Source organism: Sebastes umbrosus, chromosome 2, assembly GCF_015220745.1.
Source record: "Sebastes umbrosus isolate fSebUmb1 chromosome 2, fSebUmb1.pri, whole genome shotgun sequence".
Lineage (NCBI taxonomy): Eukaryota > Metazoa > Chordata > Actinopteri > Perciformes > Sebastidae > Sebastes > Sebastes umbrosus.
In genome coordinates this window covers 17,560,054-17,582,958 of record NC_051270.1, presented here as the reverse complement: position 1 = coordinate 17,582,958, position 22,905 = coordinate 17,560,054, and the positions used below count along the sequence as shown (strand labels likewise).

Sequence of the window (22,905 nt, the reverse complement as noted above, 5' to 3'; positions counted from 1 at the left end):
GTTAATTTGGTTAACATCTTTGATTCAGTTGACCTGCTTGCTCGCTTATTCTGTCTACCTCTGGTGTGTTTGCATTATTCTATAGACAATTTGTCATAATTTCTAAGCACGTAAGAGATGATATCTCAGCTGAGTTATAGCCGTAGACTGCACATCTTTTAAATCAGATTTCCACAGAGAGGAACATACTAGTGTATGGCGTGATCCCTGTCTGTCATTCCAGCTAGCTCATCACTGAAAAAGTCCTGGAAAATGAGTGGGAACCCTGTACAAACACATGATGACAAACTAACTGATGAATGGCAATACAATCAAGACTTTCACAAGAGGCAACAAAGAGATGAAATCAAATGTAAAGATTGGAACTAAATTAGAAGTGTATTGATGAGTTTGTGTACTATAGGAAACACTCTCAAGTCATGACAGACTTTATACTAAACCCTAACGAACCGCATCAATGAAGACGGACATCAGTCACAAGTTGGAATTATGAAACATGGATGTGATAGACATACCTGCCTGTACAGTATAAAGTTACTTTATGATGATGATATTACTTTATAGTCAGATCAATTCTGAAATTTTTCTTGGATCTCAGCCGCTCCATTTACAACATCAACAAAGACAAAAAAATTGAAGACCGGAAACAAGGATCATCCTGAGATTTGAAAATTGCACTAGGCCATATTGCAATTTTGATAAATATTTGATTAATTGTGCAGCCCTACATTTAACATACCATTACAATCATTGCAGACAATATATTCAAGACCCTTCAACGTACTTTTGATCTATGATTAGTCTCCATATTTCATTTTAGGATTGACCGGTCGACAAAAGAGGGCTTCAGTCTAACTAATTGTGGAACCCTGTATCTCTGATTTGATGGCAACAATTTGTATTCACTGGGCCTCAGGATCTGGTTATGGTCAGAGATGTTAGCCAGCCTTACTATGTTATTATGGTAGGCTGGTTCATAGAGTTTAATCCCTTAATCTCTTTGGAAACTTTGGGATCTCCACTAGAATGTAAAATAATGTTCTGTGAGTTTGAACAATGTTTGGCTGCACAGCATGAGTTTGTAAAGACTAGTTGGGCCGCTGCTTGTCGTCTCATTCCTTCAATTGTTTATCCACCTTCTGCTCGACATTTCTAAAATATACAGTTTTTGGTGTTAGATAGTGGTATCATTAAATTAATAGATTAGTTATGTTTTTCTAAAAACTGTCATAGTTTTGGGGCCAAGCTAGGTCATAGGCAATGCATTACAAAAAATGTCACTTCATTTCCTTGACCTTTGCTGAGTTAAGTCATTGCTAATATTTTGATGACCCGAGGTTTCTGCAGAACTTCAGTAAAGGTCTACTGTAGGTCACCAGAGAGACTTACTGAAATTAGAATAAGAAGAGAGAGTTGGGCGGTGAGAGATGGGAGGAAATGATGTGATCAGATGATGTGATCAGGGGGTTTGGCTTGTTGTTAATCATTGAGTTTGAGCGGAGGTTGGTCTCTGCTCAGTGGACTCAGCTAGCGAGAACCAAACAAGACTATCAGGAGGGACGAAGCGGACCTGTATTTGAATATGTGCACGCAGTGAATTACTTTTTCATCGTCATTTCATTGGAGTGCGTGCAGTCGTATCGTGCACTGACAGAGGAACACAACAAACCAGCTGTGAGTGTTTGTGGTGTTGTCTGTTGCACATCAAGATGTTTGTTGTTCACCTTGTTGGCTCCTTCTTCTCCAAACTCCATGAGGACCCCACGAAGAAGGTAAGAACTACTCCACAACTTTAACTAAACTTTTGTTTAGCAGTAGCAGTAATCCTCAGCATTAAAGAGACGTCTTTTAAGATGTAATCTGCTACAGACGAGGTATTATGAGATTGATATTCAAACTGAAATGTCCTTTAAAAATATAATCTGTCAAATTGTAATATGCAGAATTTGCTAAATTCCCATGACAAAAAAGTGTATTCATGGCTTTGATTTATCTGGCATAATTATTGAGAAACATTATATATGCAAATCATGGCTAATTCAACCAAAAGATTTATTAGACTTCAGTTTTGTTAATTAAAAAAAATAAAATATGTACTCTTCATTTGTTGCTCTAATGTCATACCGCATCATTTAGTATGAGAAATTGATATTAAAGGATAAAAAAATGCAAATCTTGAGATTTATATCCAGCACTTGACTGGCTGAGGTGTTGCTGACATCACATGCCCACAACTATCTTTATGAAATCCAAAAGATAATGCTGTGATAAGATGATCAAGGTGCCGTAATCATTAGTTACTGTGTCACCTCTCGTCTCTCCTGAGCAATGATTAACATCTCTCCCTTGCAGTGTCACGACTCCTCTGATAGTGCAGATGGGATCAACACTAACTGTCCCAGGGACAATATATTGACACGCCCACTCGCACTACACACATTCACACTCAAACACAAATACAGTGTGACACACAGCCAGAGTGACCTTGTTTGGCTTAGTGTACAGGGTGGGACTGAGCGTGGAAGGGCTGTTTGATTCATACTTTTTTTGTAATTTCTTAAGAAGATCAGCAGTTTTTCCTTTTTTTACACCCTTAATTTTGCAACCACTTGTGGCAGTAAAAAGTCCATAGTCTCCGACAACATGTCCCATATTCAAGCAACACTCCCTGGATTAAGTTACTGTTAACCACAAAATGACCTTTGAGCTTTTGATACGAGTATTGCATTTGAGTTTAGTACATGCTGCAACACATCTTGTGACATTTTAAATGTTTGCCACATGCAAACCTTCAAGATAGAAACCAATATATTTGCTGATGACAGATAACTCTTCCCATCAAGTCCAAGTCTTCATAACTATAATGTGAATATACCTCAAATTTGAGGGTTGAATAAACAAAGCTGAGAGAGTGTGGCCTTGTCCAAACACATTTGTTCTGCTGCTCCTCTTCGGTTATTACTTTGTTGGCAAGATAGAAAACACAGAATAAATCAGTATGCCTCATTTCTCTTTGCCTCTGTTTGCTGACCGTTTGCTCTGTTTCTCCTTTAATGTTTTTAGGTGGACAGGTTTCTGTACGCCATGCGTCTCCATGACGACCAGTTAAGTGACATCTCGGCTCGTTTCCAGGCTGAGATGAAGAAGGGGCTTTCACGGGAAAGCAACGCCGCAGCAGCGGTGAAGATGCTGCCAACACACGTCCACTCCACTCCTGATGGATCAGGTAATGCACATTAAGGGTTCACACACTTTTTCAGGCTGCTGTGTAGGTCAGTGTGTTCTGAAGAAACATATAATACAGATCATTTGCCTCTTTTCTCCACTCCTGCAGAGAAAGGACAGTTTCTGGCGTTGGATCTTGGAGGCTCCAAGTTTAAGGTGCTCCAAGTTAAAGTGAGAGAGGGCATGGGCATCAGGAGGGGAGGAGTGGAGATGGTGGAGAAGACCTACCCCATACCGAAGGAGCTACTCATTGGGAGAGGAGCAGAGGTACGGAGGAGAGGATAAAGGGAATGTGAAGAGTTTTGAACAAGGATGGGAGCAGAAGTAGGGGGTTTGAGGAGAGTTCAACAACAGAGAGGGCTAAAAAGGTTACACATTTTCAACGTTCTTCTTGACTGTCGTCATGTCTTCTCTCCCTCTCTGCAGCTATTTGATCACGTCTCAGAGTCTCTGAAGGACTTCCTGCATGAGAAGAAGATCAGTTTGGAGAAGAAACATCCTCTGGCCTTCACTTTCTCTTTCCCCTGTGAACAGTCCACCTTAAATCAGGTACTGACACTCTACGTCAGTGGTTCTCAAAGTTTCTGGGACCAGGGACTCCTTACAGGGGAGAAAAGTTTCCAAGGACCCCCTCTTAATCGTTCACCAATTAAACATATATGCTTACTGACACTTGTTCTCTTAGACGCCATAGGAGCTATTTGTATTCTAAAACGTTTCAGCTTAATACTTCAGACCTGTTTCATGATAAACAGAAACACATTTCAATTTGAATTTTGCAATGCTATTGAATGTTAATACCACTTATATACCTTTAAACAGAGGGGGATTTTATCAGGGCCCGAGCACCGTGAAGGCCCTGTTGAAACTGTAATGTTTCTCTGCGGCTGTGGCTCAGAGGGCAGAGCAGGTTGTCCACCAATCGGAAGGTCGGTGGTTCGATCTCCGGCTGCTCCAGGTCACACTTAACCCCATATTGCTCCCGAAGGCATAGCCGTCGGTGTGTGAATGAGTATTTAGATTAGATCCTGATGGGCAAAGTTGGCAGCCTCTGCCATCAGTGTATGAATGGGTGAATACTGACATGTAGTGTAAAAAGCGCTATATAAGTCCAAGTCCATTTACCGTTCTTTTTCTTTTTCTCCCAAATGAATCGCCCTTTTGAGACCTTAACATGTTCAAAAAGTTACTTGACAGCATTTATTGCCTACATTTCAAGTAATTGATCTTAAAAACTTTCAGACACAACAGTAACAAGACTGGCGTAGTCCTAAATCCAGATATTTAAACTTAACAGTCTAAGGTTGACTTTCTGTAAGTGCTTCAACTTAAAAATACTGAACTTATTGCTGTGTGTCACAATCGTATCAGAGTTTCTATTGGCCCAAAGCTAACGTGGGTGGGAGTATATCGACGAAATATGTTTGCTTTATTGGCGCAAATGGTCCTCATCTGTAGATACGCACTTTTTAAGGATACAGCACAATTTTATAATTTATAGCAAATTATTCCGCGGACCCCCTGACAGAGTGCCAAGGACCCCTGGGGGTCCCAGGACCCCACTTTGAGAATCACTGCTCTACATCCATCTGGTTTTCATGACCTGCACCTGCAGTATATGTTACTTTTTTACTGTTTTCTTTCTCCCTCTGTAGGGATTATTGTTAAACTGGAGTAAGAACTACCGGGCTCGAGGCCTTCAGGGTAAAGATGTGGTCCAGGCCCTCAGAGGGGCTATTGACAGAACTGGGGTAAGACACCTGTATTCAATACAGTATACAGAAGCTACTATTACTTACCTGTATATGACCCATTAACTATTTTTCATTTATCAGACAGGCCAGTAAAGTTACTGAGCTCATTCTACTGATTATCTTACCCACTTTTCATCACTTAGATCTGACTGCACTTCATTCAGTATACAAACTGTACTGGTTGATGTTATGTTAACCTTGGCTCACTCTGCAGGGTATGGACGTAGAGGTGTTAGCTATGGTTAACGACACTGTAGCAACCATGATGACCTGCGGTTTTGATGACCAGTACTGTGAAGTAGGACTCATCATTGGTGAGTACATTCATCTTTAGAGTAGATATCATTATTCACTATACCTGTTAAACACCTAAACACCTCGGGATACTGCTTTGTAGCTTAAGACTGTGTTTTGATATGTGTGTATGTATCTGTGCATGTACTGTACACGGGGGATGGACAAAAAAAGAACACAATATAATGAAGTCCAACAAAATAACAATCTCAAAACTTACAATAGAATTGAACTGAGACCTTCGTAAATGTCCTAAAAGTTCGAATTCATTTTTGTTTTAAATTGAACACATTTAGGCCTACTATGATGAAATAATAAATAAAAAGTTGTTGCACCTTTAGTTAAAGGTACAGTGTGTAGGATTTGGCGACATCTAGTGGTGTGGTTGCAGATTGAAACCAACTCGCTCAGAGGCCATCCTCACCATAATTACACAACTTTAGGAGCAACGGAAGTCAGACGGCGGCTGGCGGTACCACGGTTTTGTACTCTGCGACTCACGTTACCACAGTTTCACAAGTGTGTCGAAGAACGAAGGTGGCCTGCATGTAACGTAACAACGTGAAAGTCTCTCTCTAGAGTTTGGTGTTTGGTTTGTCCGTTCTGGGCTACTGTAGAAACATGGCGAGGCAACATGGCAGACTCCAAGAAGAGGATCTGCTCCCTATGTAGATATGAAGGGCTCACACTAAACTAACGAAAACAAAACGATTCTTAGTTTCAGGTGATTATACACTAATGAAAACATAGTTATGAATATTATATTCCATTTCTGCCAATAGATCTGAAATGCTACACACTGTTCCTTTAACTGTTGCTCCCTCTAGTGGTTCACTGTATTAATGCATGTGTGTGAGGGAGTGATTGTTTTGTCTGAATGCTTTTGTTCTCTGTGTTTGAACCATTTTAACTGGACTTTTTCAGTGTAAATATCAGGGGGTTAGCTTATAGTTAGTTCATGATTATGACTATTAGATTAGGTTTAACATGTGATCATTTAAAGATAGGAAAAAAAAATGTAACCAGAACAAGTTTCTTTGAATAATATTTGGATGTCCTGTATGTTGGTGTGTTTAGGTACTGGCACCAATGCGTGCTACATGGAGGAGCTGCGTCACGTTGACTTGGTGGAAGGAGACGAGGGCCGGATGTGTGTTAACACTGAGTGGGGAGCCTTTGGAGACGACGGGGCTCTGGATGATTACATCACTGAGTTTGACAGAGACGTGGACGCAGCCTCCAACAACCCTGGAAAACAAATGTGAGGAGAGTGGCTTTGTCTTTTCTCATGATATGACATGTTATGGCACAGCATGTATGACACAATACCAACCCCTTTGTTTCTTTTTTCCCTCTTTGTAGCCTAGAGAAGATGGTCAGTGGGATGTATCTGGGTGAGTTAGTGAGGCTGGTTGTGTTAAAGATGGCTAAACTGGGACTGCTGTTTGATGGACATGTGTCGAATGCTCTGAAGACTAAAGGGAGGATAACCACTGCAAATGTAGCAGCCATGGAAGAGTAAGTTATCTGTCTGTCTGTCTGTCTGTCTGTCTGTCTGTCCGTCTGTCTGTGTCCCTCTGAGTACAAACAAGTGATACCATACATGTCTGTCTATTTCAGGTACAAAAATGGTCTGGACAACACCAGGAAAATTCTCATGGGTCTTGATTTGACTCCAACAGATGACGACTGTGTTGCTGTTCAACATGTCAGCACCGTAGTGTCCTTCAGGTCCTCAAATCTGGTGGCTGCAGGGCTGGCTGCAATCTTGACTCGAATTAAGCAAAACCGACATTTGAGGACATTTAGGATTACTGTAGGTGTGGATGGAACTGTGTACAAGATTCATCCACAGTAAGTTATTATAGAAATATTCACCAATAATCATATGCCAGTGGTGCACATCAACAGGCCTTTTTCATTTGGAGATACAATATCTTGAATTATCCTCCTTTCTAGTCACATTTTAATAGCAGATACTTTGAATTATCATTGGTCACATTGACCATTTGTAGGTATCTAAATTGTTCTATATTAATTTATATATATATATAATTATGGATTCTTATTTGTTAAAGGCACAGTGTGTAGGATTTGGTGGCATCTAGTGGTGTGGTTGCAGATTGCAACCAACTGATTGTCCCTCCGCTCGCTCCTCCCTTTACAAGACTGTGGCACTGTTCGCCTTGCTTAGAGGCCATCCTTACCATAGTAACACTACTTTAGGAGCAACGGAAGTCAGACGGCAAAAACACAGTTTTGAATATAATATTTGATTTCTGCTAATAGATCCCCGAAATGTTACACACTGTTCCTTTAAATCAACTTGCCACACTGTGCCAGACTTCTACATTGGGGAATATACAATAGTAGTGATGTTGTTGCAGCTGATACAGATAAACATTATACTCCTTCCATTTCAGGTATGCTAAACGTCTCCATAAAGTAGTGCGGCGGCTGCACCCTGAGTGCCAAGTCAGGTTTGTCCTCTCAGACAGTGGCAGCAGCAAAGGAGCCGCCCTAGTGACAGCAGTCGCCCAACGACTGGCATCACGAAGGCAACAGGTTAGGATGCTGTGTGTGTTTGTTTTGTGTGCATAAAAATGTCACTATATCCTGACAGTAGTGCATGAGACAGATAATCTGTGAAAAAAAAATCATGTTCCTCTGTGTCCTCCTGTGCTCCTAATGGCATTTGAAAGATTTCACCGCACCGGAACCAAAACAACCATTGAAAGCCGAGCAGTTTCTAATGCAGCAGTCAATCACTGCAAGCGAAACTTGCAACTTGAACTCCGATCAAACGGTCAAACTAGGCAGCGCTGATCAAAAATGTTTTCAGAAACATATTTTAGTGTAATGTGTAGCTGTAAAATTAGAAAATTTGTGACCCAAGCACCATGTTCAAAACAGCCAAAACTAAGTACCGCCCACCGGCCAGAGCAAATCTTCCTCATTTTACAGCTAAAGAGTTCATGAGTTTCATGAGCAGTGATTGACAGTTGCGTTAGAGACTGTTCAGCTCTAATTGGTTGTTTTCCTTCAGGCGTGGAGAAGTCTGGCAAATGCCATTAGGAGCACTAAAAGGAGGCAGAGGAACATGATTTCTTTCAGATTACCTGTCTCATGCACTACTATGAGGATATAGTGACAGTTTTATAAAAATAACTTTTATCACATTTGCCCAAAGTTACCAACTGCAGCTTTAATGTTATCATATCTGATATTATACAGTATCTCTTACATGTATCGCAGGTGGATGAGACGCTGTCGCCCTTCAGACTGAGCCGAGAGACGCTCCAGCTGGTGAAGACCAGGATGAGGGCGGGGCTGGAGGCAGGGCTGAAGAGTAAAGGCTCTTCTGCTATCAAGATGCTGCCTTCTTTTGTGTACCATACACCTGATGGCACAGGTCAGAAACTAAATTTAAACACACAATGAACAATTAAAAGTTGTTTAAATTTTTTCCCATGAATAAATTGAACTGAATCATGTACAGTAAAAACAGATTATTTTTGTGTGTGTTTTCCCAGAGCATGGAAAGTATCTTGCATTGGATCTGGGAGGATCAAACTTCAGAGCGTTGCTGGTGAACTTTAAAAAGGGTCTGCAACAGAACTCAAAACTTTACCACAAGATCTACACCATACCACTGGAGATAATGCAGGGAAGTGGAGAAGAGGTAGGAGGACATTTTGTTGTAGTGATAGTGCTAAATAATGCAGACAGAAAGACTTACAGTGGTAGACAGATAACATGAAACTGGTGGGTCCAGGACTTTGAATCCACCCAGTCCACCGACTTCGAGTTGACTGAGTCGTCTGACATTGTGACATGAAACAGTGACTTCACGGTGAAAAACAAATCAATCTCTGAACCCATTGGCTGGCTGGTCTGAGGACAGATAAGCCTCTGGGGGCAAGGAGCTATATTTCTGGGGTTCCGGTGTAGCCTGCGGATATCCGGCCAAGACTTCCTTTTCCGTGCGCTGAGATGCGAGGCTGGAGTTGAGAGATGATGTGTACGACCGGATTGTTTCACAAGTAGCCAGTTGACACACTAATTTTAAACAAATAAAAAGCAAAATCATCATGAGACGATAGCTGATGGATTCCCAGATTGCATTTCGGCCAATGCATTCTTGCGTGCTACTTTTGCTCTCCACACGGACTGTTTACCTGCATTCAACCAAAACCTGCTTGAACGTGATTCGTCAATATTACTCGGAAACTACAAACTGCACATAATACATAAAATACTACAAACGGAAACCAGAATGCTTCCAGTACCAAAATCTTGTGCAATTGCCTATAGATATACAGATTCTACATGTGAATGCAGAATCTGTTTATGGAGATTAAAAAGTAATCAGCCAATGAGTGCGCCCGGGGCGGGACTAACGTTGTTGTCGAGCTGTTGTGAAGCGTTGTCAAGCTGTGCACCGTAGACGCCATGTCTTCTCTGCATCGCCCATCATCGTAGTTTGTTTTAACTTTGCTCAGCTCCACTCTTAAAACCCTGGCAAAACTAGTGGCTACACATCAGTGTTGACTTAAAATAACGTTAGATTCAGGCGGATACATTGGTCTCTGATTGGTTAGGAAAATATAATCCTGCTAGATTCCACCAAATCCTCCTCACTGCACCTTTAATGAGTATTTGAATTACTGAGCAAAGAAACACATTTCAAGAGAATGAATATGACCTTCCACCTCTGATGGGCTTTCTTAGGCAGCATTGCATGAAAAGTACATACTTGATCATTTTTCATTCAAAATCTTTCTCTGTCTGTCTCTAGTTGTTTGATCATATAGCGCAGTGTGTGGGTGACTTCCTGGACTACATGGGGATGAAGAACGCTCGTCTTCCTGCAGGCTTCACCTTCTCTTTCCCCTGCGAGCAGACATCTATTGACACGGTAATCAGAGTGGTTCTTCTTGGGCCTGAATTCAGTTATGTTTAGTTTGTTACAACTCTCTCTCTCTCGTAGGAATAGCAACAAATGATCCATCAATGATCAAGTGAATAGCTTTTCAAATTGAAGTAACCTTTGTCTGTTCCTTAGGGCACGTTGTTGAGCTGGACCAAAGGCTTCAAGGCCACAAACTGTGAAGGACATGATGTTGTTGGCATGCTGAGGGACGCCATCAAGAGACGCAACGTGAGTCAAAACACAACAGAATAGAGTTAATAATGATGATGACCTGGGTTTTGTCAGATGAGGGGAAAGAATTATGTTGCAGTTTTTCCTATTTGTACGTATTTGTTTATGTAAGATGCACCACAAAATGAATGGAAATTACGATGACAAATGAATATATATTATATACTGCAGGCTAGAGTACATTTCTTGGATGTTGAGTCATGTACTAAAGGCCTGTCCTTGTATGTACTGCATGTATGTTTGTACCAATAGGAGTTTGACTTGGACGTAATGGCAGTAGTCAATGACACAGTGGGGACCATGATGAGCTGTGCCTATGAAGACCCTCAGTGTGAAATTGGACTGATTGCTGGTATGTGACCTTCAGAGTGTTTTTTACAAAGTGACAAAATGACATTTTGGCTAGTTGGCAGTAACTTAATGTGCATCTTCAGGCGTTGGTCTTTGTATTCCAATTGGGGAAAGTACAGGCAAAAACACGTCTTCTTTCAGACTCGTGGAAAATCCAAACATATTCTTCTAAACTTTGTCTATTTGTGTCTGTAGATTTCTCCTAAATTCATCAAAAGTTAGCATCTTAGTTCGAATTTTACAATCTTTAAAGGCCTCTTTCTCAAAAGGAAGTTTTTCTCACACTCAAATCTCCACTTCAGTAGCACTTAAATACACCAAACCTTCCAGTTTCATTCCTATCTATAATCTGAAGGTTTCTACAGAGGGGTTTGTTCATATATCATTCATAGCCTGATTTATGGAACATTTTATGGCTAAAAGCATGGCAGATTCTTTATGGCTGATGACATTATTTTTTGATCTATGGAGTGATGGTAAATTCATATAACGCCCTTCTAGTCTTCCAACCACTCAAAGTGCTTTACACTACATGTCAGCATTCACCCATTCACACACACATTCATACACTGATGGCAGAGGCTGCCAACCTGCCCATCAGGATCTAATCTAAATACTCATTCACACTCCAATGGCACAGCCTTCTGGAGCAATGTGGGGTTAGGTGTCTTGCTCAAGGACACTTCGACATGTAACTGGAGGAGCCGGGGATCGAAACGTCGACCTTCAGATTGATGAACAACCTGCTCCACCCTCTGAGCCACATCCACCCCCTCAATGATAAAAAATATATACCCCAAATTCCCTCTGTAAAACAATTTTGACTCAACAATGTCAACAAAATGAAACAATAATTTTGAACCTGTCGTCAACCAATGTTCAAATTTACAATGTTAACTTACCGTGTGTGTTTCTGTTCTGGAAGTGTATGCAAATTAGCACATATTTTATTAGATAATGCCTCATTTGCATATTTAAACATACATTATCAGAAAACTTGTATTATAAAATAATGGTCTTAATGTAAGTAATCTACTGGGAAAGTTTCATGCTGATATCTATTAGTTAATTTGTTTTTTAACCCTTTTCATCTTAAGGCTTGAATTATGTCTAGGGTCGTGGTCAGTCTTAGTCGTAGTTATGATTGTTAAGATGGAAACAATCATTCACCAATCAGGGTCCTGACAAGTACTGTAATAAAATGCATGTTTGTGTGTGTGCTTGCTAGCTACTGAGTTTAACAAACATATTCTGAATGCTTGCTTTATTGTAATTGTAATGTTTTATATATAACACAGAGACCATGTGACTGTGTTTGACAGGAACTGGCACTAATGTTTGTTACATGGAGGAGCTGAGGAACATCGAGAAGACTGAACAAAAGACAGGAAATGTGGAGAGAGAAGAGGGCACGCCTGAAGGAGCGCAGGTTAAGGTAGAAGAACTGTCATAAAACACTCACAGTGTTTGGTTTGTCTGGGAGCTGAGGTGATGTTAAATTAATCTTTTGATGCTCCTGCTCCCAGCAGGATGACGGGACGGAAAGAGAGAGAAAGAAGGGGGAGGCTGAGATACCGAGGATGTGTATAAACACAGAGTGGGGAGGTCTGGGCGATGATGGCTCTCTGGATGACATCATCACACCTTACGACGTTGAGGTCGACCAACACTCGCTCAACCCTGGAAAACAAAGGTTAGAAACACCCACTGTGTGTGTGTTGACCTCTTGATGCTCCATGTTCATCAAACACACACATTGAATGTAATGTTTGATCAGCCTGTGTGTGTATCCTGTGACTCAGGATTTCAGCACAGTGACTTATTTGTGTGTATTTGCATATATATGAGGACATTCTCATATGTGTACATGTTTATTTTTAAAGATTGTGTTAATCATGTGGTTGTGTGCTTGTGTGTTTAGACCAGGGCTAAAACAAAAATAAGCAGTGACAAATATTTTTAGTAAACTGAAATTAAAATATATAAAAACTAAATCCTTGAAGAAAAAGTAAACTGAAACGATATTGCCAGGGTAAAAAACTATTAAAAACAAAATAAAAATGAACATAATTTAATTTAAATTTTAGTTTTTTAGCTCTAATATATCACAATAGGAAAAAAGAAGAAGATTTCCGTCAACTCTTGTGACATTGAACCACAGAAACTGAATGGACTTGACCTTCCAGGAGATGGCGATATGCCGTGATCGCTTCACTAAAGTAGTGAAGATTAAACATTATAGCCATTCCTACACAGTTCTCCAGCCATGTGTTTTGTATGTATATGTAGTTACATACTTCGGAGACATTATAGCTGGCCCTAACAAAAACAAACTAAACTAACATAAAATAAAAACTAATTGAAAAATCTGTACTATTATATAACCTTGGTTTAGGCCTATTACTTGCATACCTTTATGCACATGTATGTGTCTTTTGCTGCAGTGATCGTATGTGTTTTAAACTGAGCTGTTCGGTAACCCTATCAGGCGATCACGTGGTCTTTGTGGATCTAACAACAAATGATTTGTGTCTTTGTGAGTGTGCAGGTTTGAAAAGCTGACCAGTGGGATGTATTTAGGAGAAGTTGTTCGTCAGGTATTGCTGGATTTAACCAGAGGAGGTTTGCTGTTCAGAGGACGCGTCACTGAAGCTTTAAAAACACCTGGAATATTTCAGACCAAATATCTGTCACAAATAGAGAGGTAGGAGAAACTGTGACTGCATGTGCAAATGTATGCATGTCTCTTTCAGATCATTTCCAACCCCTCAGAATAAAAATTGTGTTCCCTATTCAATGATGCCTTTTAAATCTGCAAATGATACCTCCTTCTAACACGCACACACCAGGGAAGCATGTAAATGTGTGGTTGTATTTTAATGTAATATGTGTAAATGTTTTGTCTCCCCCTAGTGACCGCCTGGCTCTACTGCAGGTCAGATCCATCCTCCAACAGCTGGGGCTCGACAGCACCTGTGACGACAGCATCATTGTCAAAGAGGTAGAAGACAGAAAATAATGAGCAATCCTGTTTGTAGACAAACAGCTGTTTCAGTGCAGTTTCAGACTTTCAACCAACTTTTAGACGTGCGTGTTTTTGAAGTAAAATACAATTTTAAGGACATAATCATTGTTATACTGTAATTGTGAGGCACAAACAGATATTTTAAGCAATTGTCTTTGATAATTTGACATTAATAACAATCTATTTTACTACTTTAGTAGCCTCCCACAGTCAGACCACATCTCACAAGACTTAAAGCTGAAGTAGGCGAGATTGGATCAAATATGGTTAAAAAAAGTTATTTTTATAAAACGGTCACTATATCCTGACAGTAGTGCATGAGACAGGTAATCTGAAAACAATCATGTGCCTCTGTGTCCTCCTGTGCTCCTAATGACATCCGCGAGATTTCACAGACCAGAGGAAAACAACCAATCAGAGCCGAGAAGGAGCCTGCCGTCTCTGAGCAGCTGTCAATCACTCGCGAACTCTGATCAAACGGTGAAACTAGGCAGCGCTGATCAAATATGAATCAATATTCTGTTTCTGTAATGTCTATTTCTCTCCTCAAATGTTTTCAGAAACATCTTGTAGTGTACTGTTTAGCTGTAAAATGAGAACGTTTGTGACCTGGCAGCCATGTTGAGATCTAAATGCAATGCAGCCATCATTAATGTTAAACTTTTGAACCTTGTTAACTACAGTTAAGCATTTAGATGTAAAATATCATAATCTGCAACCCTTTGGCCTAATTCTTGTCTCAGATTTGTCCCAAAAGCCAGAGAGAGGTTAAGAGTTTAAAATTTGACACATGTCCCAGAAAATCATGTTCTCTGTTGCAACCTTTGGGATTCAGTAAGATTTCTTTCTACTGGTCGAGGAGTGATATGATATTGTGTGGCTCAGAAAACTGTGGCGCCAAAAAGTGTTGCAATAATGATAATGGTTTTCATTGTTATATGCAGGTATGTGGGGCAGTGTCACGTCGTGCAGCTCAGCTGTGTGGGGCAGGAATGGCGGCCGTGGTCGATAAGATCAGAGAGAACCGAGGACTGGACCATCTGGACATCACTGTAGGGGTGGACGGGACACTCTACAAACTACATCCACAGTGAGTTATTTCTGTTGTAGTCGTGTGCTACAGGCACAAAACGACTTAAAAAGTTTAATTAAATGTTGTTTTACTTGTTTCCCCTTTTTTTGCTTCTTCAAATTACTTTATAAAACGCTAAATAGTTTTTTCTTCTTCTGCGTCTGTTTCTAGTTTCTCTCCAGTCCTCCAAGAGACTGCCAGACTTTTGGCTCCTCAGTGTAACGCGACCTTCCTGCCATCAGAGGAAGGCAGCGGGAAGGGTGCCGCCCTCATCACAGCTGTGTCCAGACAGAAGATGGAGATGTAACTTCACATGACTGAAAAAAATTACAAAATGTTTTCTCATAATTTGGAATGCCAAATTGCCTCCGTACTGGTGGTCTCGTCGTTGGGAGAGCTGCAGACCGACATCATGTGTCACCATGGATACAAATGGATTCAACAACACCTTATTTTCACCTGACCGCAAGGGGGAGCCTCACCGGAAGGGCATAAAACATGCAGATGTTTTCACTGCATGATCCCTCACAGGATTCCCACCCATGAACACAGCCATGTGTGCTGCATTGTGCAGTCAAGGGTCCTTGAGGGGGATCCAGGGGGACACCAGCAAAAAGGGGAATAATATATTTTCACTATAATTCCATCCATAAGCAACACAATGACAGAATGTATGACTATTTTGGTCATGGGTTTCATACACTTTCTGTAATAAAACATCTAAAAGCAAAAATCCTATCAGATGGGGGACCCTGGGACAAAACCTTATCAAAGGTCCGAGGGTCTAATTGATGCTTTAGGGGTCCTTTACGTTAAAAAGTTTGGGAACCACTGCCTTGTAATATTTAAAGAGCTGGATTTCGACTAATGGATTTATACAAAATGATAAGCTTGTTGACCCAAAAACCCCTTTGTTATTTGTCCCTTAAAAAGCCTTATTTTGTTGTTGGCTCTGTATTAGAGATGGACTACACTCTCTGAATTTCAAAGTAAATGTATGACAGGCCAAGCATACATATTTGGTTCTTGAGGGCTCCAAACCGAAGCTCTCTACTTTCCAATCATCCCCAAGTCAGCTGTGGGAAAAGTGTCACACCCACAGCTGCACGGTCACATGCCATTGTTAGCCGTGCACTGATTAGACGCTCTGCCTTCGTTACCAGGCCTGAGAAAGAACGCTCATATCAAAAATCACACACTGCAAACTACTCAAGTTTGGCACTTTATGTGCGACCAAACAAAAAGGATATACTGTATATACAGCTGTCATAATAACATGCACCATTGCAACTGTAATGTAGACTGATAATAAGCTTCAGTTGTCAAAATGTGATCTGTACATGTGGTGTGATTCTCTCTGAAGAACTGAACAGTCCCATGACTTCAGCACCCACCCACACTAAATCTATGAAGTGTTTCCATTCAACTTTTACACTGCAGTAATTTACATCAGTTATTTGGTGACGTTCTTCATTTCTGAACCAGATGATTCCTTCACACTAACGTAATAGATTATTGTTTTTTATTACACAGCTTTGTTGAATACTAGATTCACGGATGTTCTGTGGTCTGGTATTTCTTTATAGCAGACCGTTGCTATGTATAACGGACCGTTGCTATGGGCGCAGTTCTGATGTCGGACTCTGGCGGACCGTTTTGTGTATAATTATTGATTTCTTAAGTAATTAGCTGTGTAATAAGCGGGATAATGTACAGCTAGCGGGTCATTGTTGTGAAATAAACCCCTTCAGGGATCTTGGTTTATTTCACAACAATGACTGGCTGCGTGTGTGCATGTGTTAGTCAGCTCTATCTCTGTATTGATGAAGGGCAGGAGGAGGACTGGAATGCCGCCGACCACATTTCCCAAAAATAAAAACAACCAGCGCTCTGTTTGCTCATTCTGGACTGACTCTCTGTCCTTGTGATCATCTGTCTCTTTGTTTCTCTGTCTGATAACTGAATAACTAGGTCAGGTGCACTGTATGTCTTTGTGAATGTGATGGTTATACATTTTATCAACTGTATTAGGGCAGAAAATAAAATTGTTTGTGTTGTGTTGCATCATAATCTCGAACTACTGATTTGACAATACTGGATACAATCCAATACAATGAGCAGTGCAATGATCAGTGTATTTATGCTAATCCATTCATGACAGATTAGATGATGTGTTGAAGATGAAGGCAGGAAGAAAGCGGCAGAGTCCAAGGAAAACTCATGCAAAGCAAAACCAAAGTATCAAGAAAGAAAGAGTGAAGGAAGGAAACGAATAAGAAAGAATTAAAGAAAAGAGGAAGGAAATGTATTGAGAAAGGCTGCGTGCTAACAGGAGCAAAACAGTAGCTAATCTGTCAGGGATTAACACTTTAGAATGCTACCAGTTGAGGGCTACGACACACACACACACACACACAAACACAAACACACACACACACACACACACACACACAAACACACACAGCACAGTAATCCCTCACTGTCCTAGTAGTGACCTAATAGCTCCACAGTTAAACCACACGTGCACTAACTCTGCAGCTTCAATGCAGCAAACACAGCTGGGCTGCTGAATCTGCAGCACGACACAGTGACGTGACTGATACAGGAGCTTGTATCACTCTCTTCTGTATCTCTTTTCATCCTTTCGTCCTAAACAAATTCCCTCCTCTCTGTTATAAACATGCAGAAGCAGCGTTCAGTTTTTATGCAAGTTCCCAGAAACCTGCAGGACCAACTCCAACTCTGAGTTCTTCTAAATCAAAGCTTCAAACTTTCCTGTTTGCTGCTGCTGCCTTTTGTTAAACCAGATAATGATCTTATACTGCACTAGAGCTTTTACTCTTGTGTGTTATATTCTATTTAAGCTTCTATCCTAGCTTTTATTTTAAGCTTGTTCTTATTTTCTAATCTTTAATGTTTTAATGTTTTTATAACTGTTTTAATAATGTCTTAATGTTCTTTTGCACTTTGTCACAATGTTCTTGAATGTTTATGTAAAGCACTTTGAATTGCCCTGTTGCTGAAATGTGCTCTACAAATAAAGCTGCCTTGCCTTGCCTTGCCTTGTACCTTTTATACACAATTGCTGTGCATCCCTTTTCAATTTTAGCTTTTATTTTAGTTTCAATAACCCCAGATGCCCCTCACATCTTTCAGAGTCTTCCTGAATAAGCATTCCTCAGGGAGCAAGGTGTGTGAGTCTTATTATACATTCATTTTCTATGTGTGTGTGTTCAAGGCTCTGTGAGGATGTGGGTGTGTGTCTTTGTCTCCCCTGTATACCAACAATAAGAGCTTTGACACACACATGCACACGCAAATACAGAAATGGTCTCCAGTAGATGGGCAGAGTTGAGACGCTGGTTCTTCAGGACCTACACAGGGACGGGCTCTGGCCCTTTTCTGGAAGGATTGTTCTCTGTTGTTTTTTATTAAACATACAGTTTAACATCCATTTATTGTCTTCAAAAATACGATGAAAGGAAGATTTGAACCTCTGTATGGAGTGGACCGTGGAAAAATGAGACACCATAAAGCCCCAAAACATCACTGTGGTGACAACTGCTGGATGCCGGCTCCACTTGATCATGGGAAAAATGTATCAACGAAGGTAATTTAATTATGCAGATAGTATAATAATCTGGAGGAGCTAACACTGCTGGGATTATCTGTAATGAGTCTGTAGAAAAAGGCTACAAAAATATTGGAAATGGATGAAGTGAAAGAGGAGACAAAGCACAAACGTGTAGGTAAACTTCAACTATAGATCTTGAAAATGTGTGTTGTCATGTATCATCATGCTGCAGAGATCCACTCGACTTGTTGTCTGTACTTTGTTTTGCTAGTGGTTAATTTACTGTCATATGCCTCAGCCTTTAGCTGGAGCAGGATGACTAATGTCCACTTGTATATATTGATCTGTTGTATAAATTTAGCAGGCTTGCTGGCTCCTGTGAGCCTTTACAATGCTAACAGGTGGCTAATTGTTATAGCCCTATACTTTAGACAGACTTACACGAGAAAGAGCTGTAGATGGAACAGACTTTCTCACTGCAGACATTTTGATTTCCATATCTTTTTTGCTCTCTCTTTGTTTCTCACTGACTTTCTCCTGGTTAAACCTGAAATCTTAAAATCCTTTCAGCATTTTGAGGGGTTTGCCAAGGCGGCATGTGTAAGTTTGATGTGGCATGTTTCTGTATAAAGTTCCTATCTTGATAGTATTTCACAGTAAAGCAATATGCAAATAGCGTATAGACAAACATTAGGATTAATATAATGAATACTTTGACCGACAGAAATAACCTTCACTGTTGAAAAAATGACACAGGGTTAAGAGCAGATTTCATGGACCCCAATGACCAAAATGTTTCCTTTGAATTGTTTAAACAGAAGAGGACGTTTGACATGAAAAGCAGCAGTGGGTGATGAACCTTAGAGAGGGGATGTTTTCTACTTAATGTGGATAAGTGACTAAATTTAGATGACATGATGTTACATAAATTTTCAGTTCAGATCAAATTTCACAAGGGAAACCATGTTACTGCTCTCTACAGTTCAGTGTTTAACTCCATAGTTCCCTCCAGACTTGATACAAACCTCAAAGCCGATCATTGAGTCACCTCACGTCGCCTTTGTCTTGGCCAAAAAGTTGCACTCAAACGCACCACAAAGACTACAGCCGACGGCCAACTAACATATACGTTCTGCGCCTGCGTGAGATAAAATAACACCCCCTGCCAGCAGGTCACAGTAGTCTGTATTCGTCATTCAAAAAGGGAAACCGGAAGCGCTAGGATGGCGGATCTACAAGCCGTCGGCTTGGTGTGTCAGGGCCTTTAAGGATATTTACACTAGGTGCTACAAGAATAAGGAGAATCATTAAGGATCCCAATTACCTGGATAACGGCCTTTTCTCCCTGTTGAGGTCGGGAAGAAGGTGCCGGATACACCAGGCCAGCCCTGAGAGGCTCACGGGGAGCTTCAGGCCACTAGGATCCTAGATGAGGTCACTGCCTAAGACTGAAACTGAAAGGGTCTGAAAGGGCATGAAGTTCCCTATTAACCGCACAGATTCAGGTTTCCGTGCTATATTCTGTGTAACAAAACAGAAATACCATGAAAAAATTTGCTCCAGAAATATCTGTTATACTGAGCAATCAGACATTGTAGATTTGGTTTACCTTCGGATGTGACATTGATTTACTGTGTACTGTAAGCATATCTAAGTTCAGTCAGTGCTGCTTCAGTAGTTGACGAAAATAACTTTTGAAAGAAATCCACATTAGTACTTTTTGGTTTCCATTAAGGTTCTTGATTTTGTTTTCCTTTCCTTAATGCATTCAGAGGTCAGACTCAGTTACAAACATCATCTGTATATAATGTCTTGGAGTCGGGTTTGGACCGGTCCTGGCGACTCACTTTGCCGTATTGTTGCCTTTCAGATGAGGTATTAAGGTGAAATTGACTCCACAGCCGACATATTAAGTGTATAAAGGATTACAGTTCATCTCTGTCTGTCTGCGGTTGTTCTCTAGAGAGGCCAGACAACAGACAGCTGTTGTTGTTGTTGTTGTATTAATGACGTCACGTCTGTCTGAAAGGACAGTGAAGGAAAGTGGCTGTCTGATGTGCTGACTCTCGGGATGGTGGAGTGAGTGAGTGGCTTTCTTTCCACCTGAATTATAGAAAAGCAGGTGCAGTTTGTCATCAACCCGATTCTGTTTTTGGATTATTCTACTAAGTGGTAGAAAGACAAATAAAAAGAAGTCAAAGCATCTGTACACTGATCTCTATTGCAAACACCTGCTGTCTAAGGTTTCGGTCACACAGTACCAGTTACCTCACAGGGAGGCGAGGTCATACATTTTCAATTAGCACACCTGAGGTGATAAAAGGCAATAACCTTTTGAAGGTGCAACACACTTAAAGGTACAGTGTGTATGATTTGGTGACATCTAATGGTGTGGTTGCAGATTGCAACCAACTGAGTAACTCTCCACTCACTCCTCTTTTTCCAAGACTGCGGTAATGTGAACTGCCGAGTGCAAAACCATGGTAACGCCGTTCGCCTCACTCAAAGGCCACCCTTACCATAACATCACTACTTCAGGAGCAACAGAAGTCAGACGACGGCTGGCGGTACCACGGTTTTGGCTCATGTTACCGCAGTTTCACAAGTGTGTCAGAGAACTACGGTGGACTTCAGGTAACATAGATATGCAAATGGCTCTCACTAGAGCCAGTGTTTGGTTTGTCCATTCTGGGCTACTGTAGAAACATAGCGGAGCAACATGGTGGACTACGTGAAGAGGACCCGCTCCCTATGTAGATATGAAGGGCTCATTCTAAGCTAACGAAAACACAATGATTCTTAGTTTCAGGTGATTATACACTAATGAAAACATAGTTATGAATATTATATTCCATTTCTGCTAATAGATCCCCCTAAATGTTACATGCTGTTCCTTTAATAATATGCCAAACACAGTTGCTCTTAAATGTCAAACATAGGCCTTCACCCACAGAGACATAACATAGAAATGTAAACATCTCCAAATGTGAAAAATAAATTAAGATCCCTGAATGATATCAGGCACAGATTAGGCGCTGTGATAAATACCTGGATCATCTGGAGAGCTATATGTCTGAAATGAGGCCCTGAGGCCCAAAAGAGATGGAGCGAGTTATGGCAAAAGAGAAAATGGCATAGAAAGACCGTCGGAAACCAACATGTTCTCATCCCAACCCGTCACATACTGCCGCTTTGTCACACACCTTGGTTTCACTTTAAGTTTAGGCAACAAAACCACTTAGTTAGGTTTAGGAAAAATATCTTTTGGGCTTAAAATTGTTGGTGCACAGGGGCTTAAAACTACTACGTTTGTAAAGTGAAAATTAAACTGAATGTTGTGAACGTGGGACACAAACCACCTCCCCTCCCTCTTTAAATTATGTCACCACACCCCCTTTGCACTTTCTCTGTGCATTTACTGTTGTCACTGATGGGTTTACATTGTAGTTAATGGAAAGCCTATTGTGTCTCATACAGGTGGGTGAATGCGGGTGAAGGGTGCCTTGTGCGGCGGTATCAAACGCCAACGGCCATGATAAAGTGTCGGTATTTGATACCCTGGGAATGAGGCCGGGCTGGAGAAACAAATGCGGAGAGAAAGCATGTCTTCAGATTGCTTGTTTTGTCCAACTCAGTACATTTTTAACTTTTGTTTACACATTGGCCCCAGTATATACAATCCTGTCACTCCCGTCGTCATACAGACAATAAAGTCAGAAGAGATGACAAACATGGTGCATAGCTTCAGGCGTGGATGACCCTCCCCGACATTCGGATCTAGTTTGAGCAAAAACACAGATGCTGCAACAGCACTGAAGATGCTCCCTGAACTCTCTACTGACATGTTCCTGAACTTTACCAACACTGTGAATAAAACCCTGCATTTCTTCCCCTCCCCTTCCTCCGGCTCTGAGCCAAATGACTATTCAGTTCAACGGAAAGCTATAAAACGCTCTGACTAATATGACTGTGGGAGTCATTTTCTCAAGAACACATGCCGTATGGCATGCAGCTTTACTACTTCCTTGATTCTCTGCTCACCTTACTTCCCTCTTTCTCTCTCTCTGTCCCTCCCCTCTCACCCTCCCTAATTAGGCAGTTCCTCTCTTTCTCTCTCTTCCTCCTCCATCACTGAATTTGCCTCCAAGGCGTCAGCAGACCAGCCAATCACAGAGAAGAGGATGTGGCACTAAACCCCTCTCATTGCCACTCACACTCTCCAACCAATGAGCTCAGAGATGGTGGGCAGGACTTATGTTGTGGCCCTCCCAGCTTCTCTCCCTCTCTGCCTCCTGCAGCTAAACTTGCTGTCTCACTCATGCTTCCTGGCTTCACTCACATGCTCAGAGAGGGAAGAGCTGCAGAGTCTTAGCCGCACATGAAGAAGCTCTGTCTATTTTAAACCACACCGGATTGGACTCAGGATATTTGTATAGCTCTTGCGGC

At 41.1% G+C, this 22,905-nt stretch overlaps 1 protein-coding gene across 2 annotated transcripts; it reads left to right on the top strand.

Moving 5' to 3' along the window:
* The first annotated feature begins 1,551 nt into the window (after positions 1-1,551).
* Positions 1,552-16,955, top strand: LOC119503043 (hexokinase HKDC1-like). 2 transcript variants are annotated; one of them, XM_037794545.1, is made up of 21 exons: positions 1,552-1,772; positions 3,064-3,226; positions 3,335-3,492; positions 3,652-3,774; positions 4,881-4,976; positions 5,194-5,293; positions 6,351-6,534; positions 6,636-6,791; positions 6,894-7,127; positions 7,697-7,838; positions 8,529-8,685; positions 8,807-8,955; positions 10,072-10,191; positions 10,339-10,434; positions 10,690-10,789; positions 12,111-12,161; positions 12,313-12,481; positions 13,337-13,492; positions 13,702-13,789; positions 14,758-14,903; positions 15,057-16,955. In XM_037794545.1, the coding sequence occupies exons 1-21, from the start codon at positions 1,710-1,712 to the stop codon at positions 15,190-15,192; spliced, it is 2,787 nt and encodes a 928-aa protein (XP_037650473.1). In that variant the 5' UTR covers positions 1,552-1,709; the 3' UTR covers positions 15,193-16,955. The 2 variants fall into 2 exon arrangements, with proteins under 2 accessions (XP_037650473.1, XP_037650464.1); XM_037794536.1 differs by having other exon boundaries at positions 12,111-12,223; positions 12,315-12,481.
* The last annotated feature ends 5,950 nt before the right edge of the window (positions 16,956-22,905 follow it).

Excerpts from the sequence above, each read along its gene's own strand:
- LOC119503043 (XM_037794536.1), top strand. The coding sequence starts at position 1,710 with ATGTTTGTTGTTCACCTTGTTGGCTCCTTCTTCTCCAAACTCCATGAG. Across the intron at positions 12,224-12,314 it reads CTGAAGGAGCGCAGGTTAAG|CAGGATGACGGGACGGAAAG; the intron begins GTAGAAGAACTG and ends TCCTGCTCCCAG. Across the intron at positions 12,482-13,336 it reads CTCAACCCTGGAAAACAAAG|GTTTGAAAAGCTGACCAGTG; the intron begins GTTAGAAACACC and ends GTGAGTGTGCAG.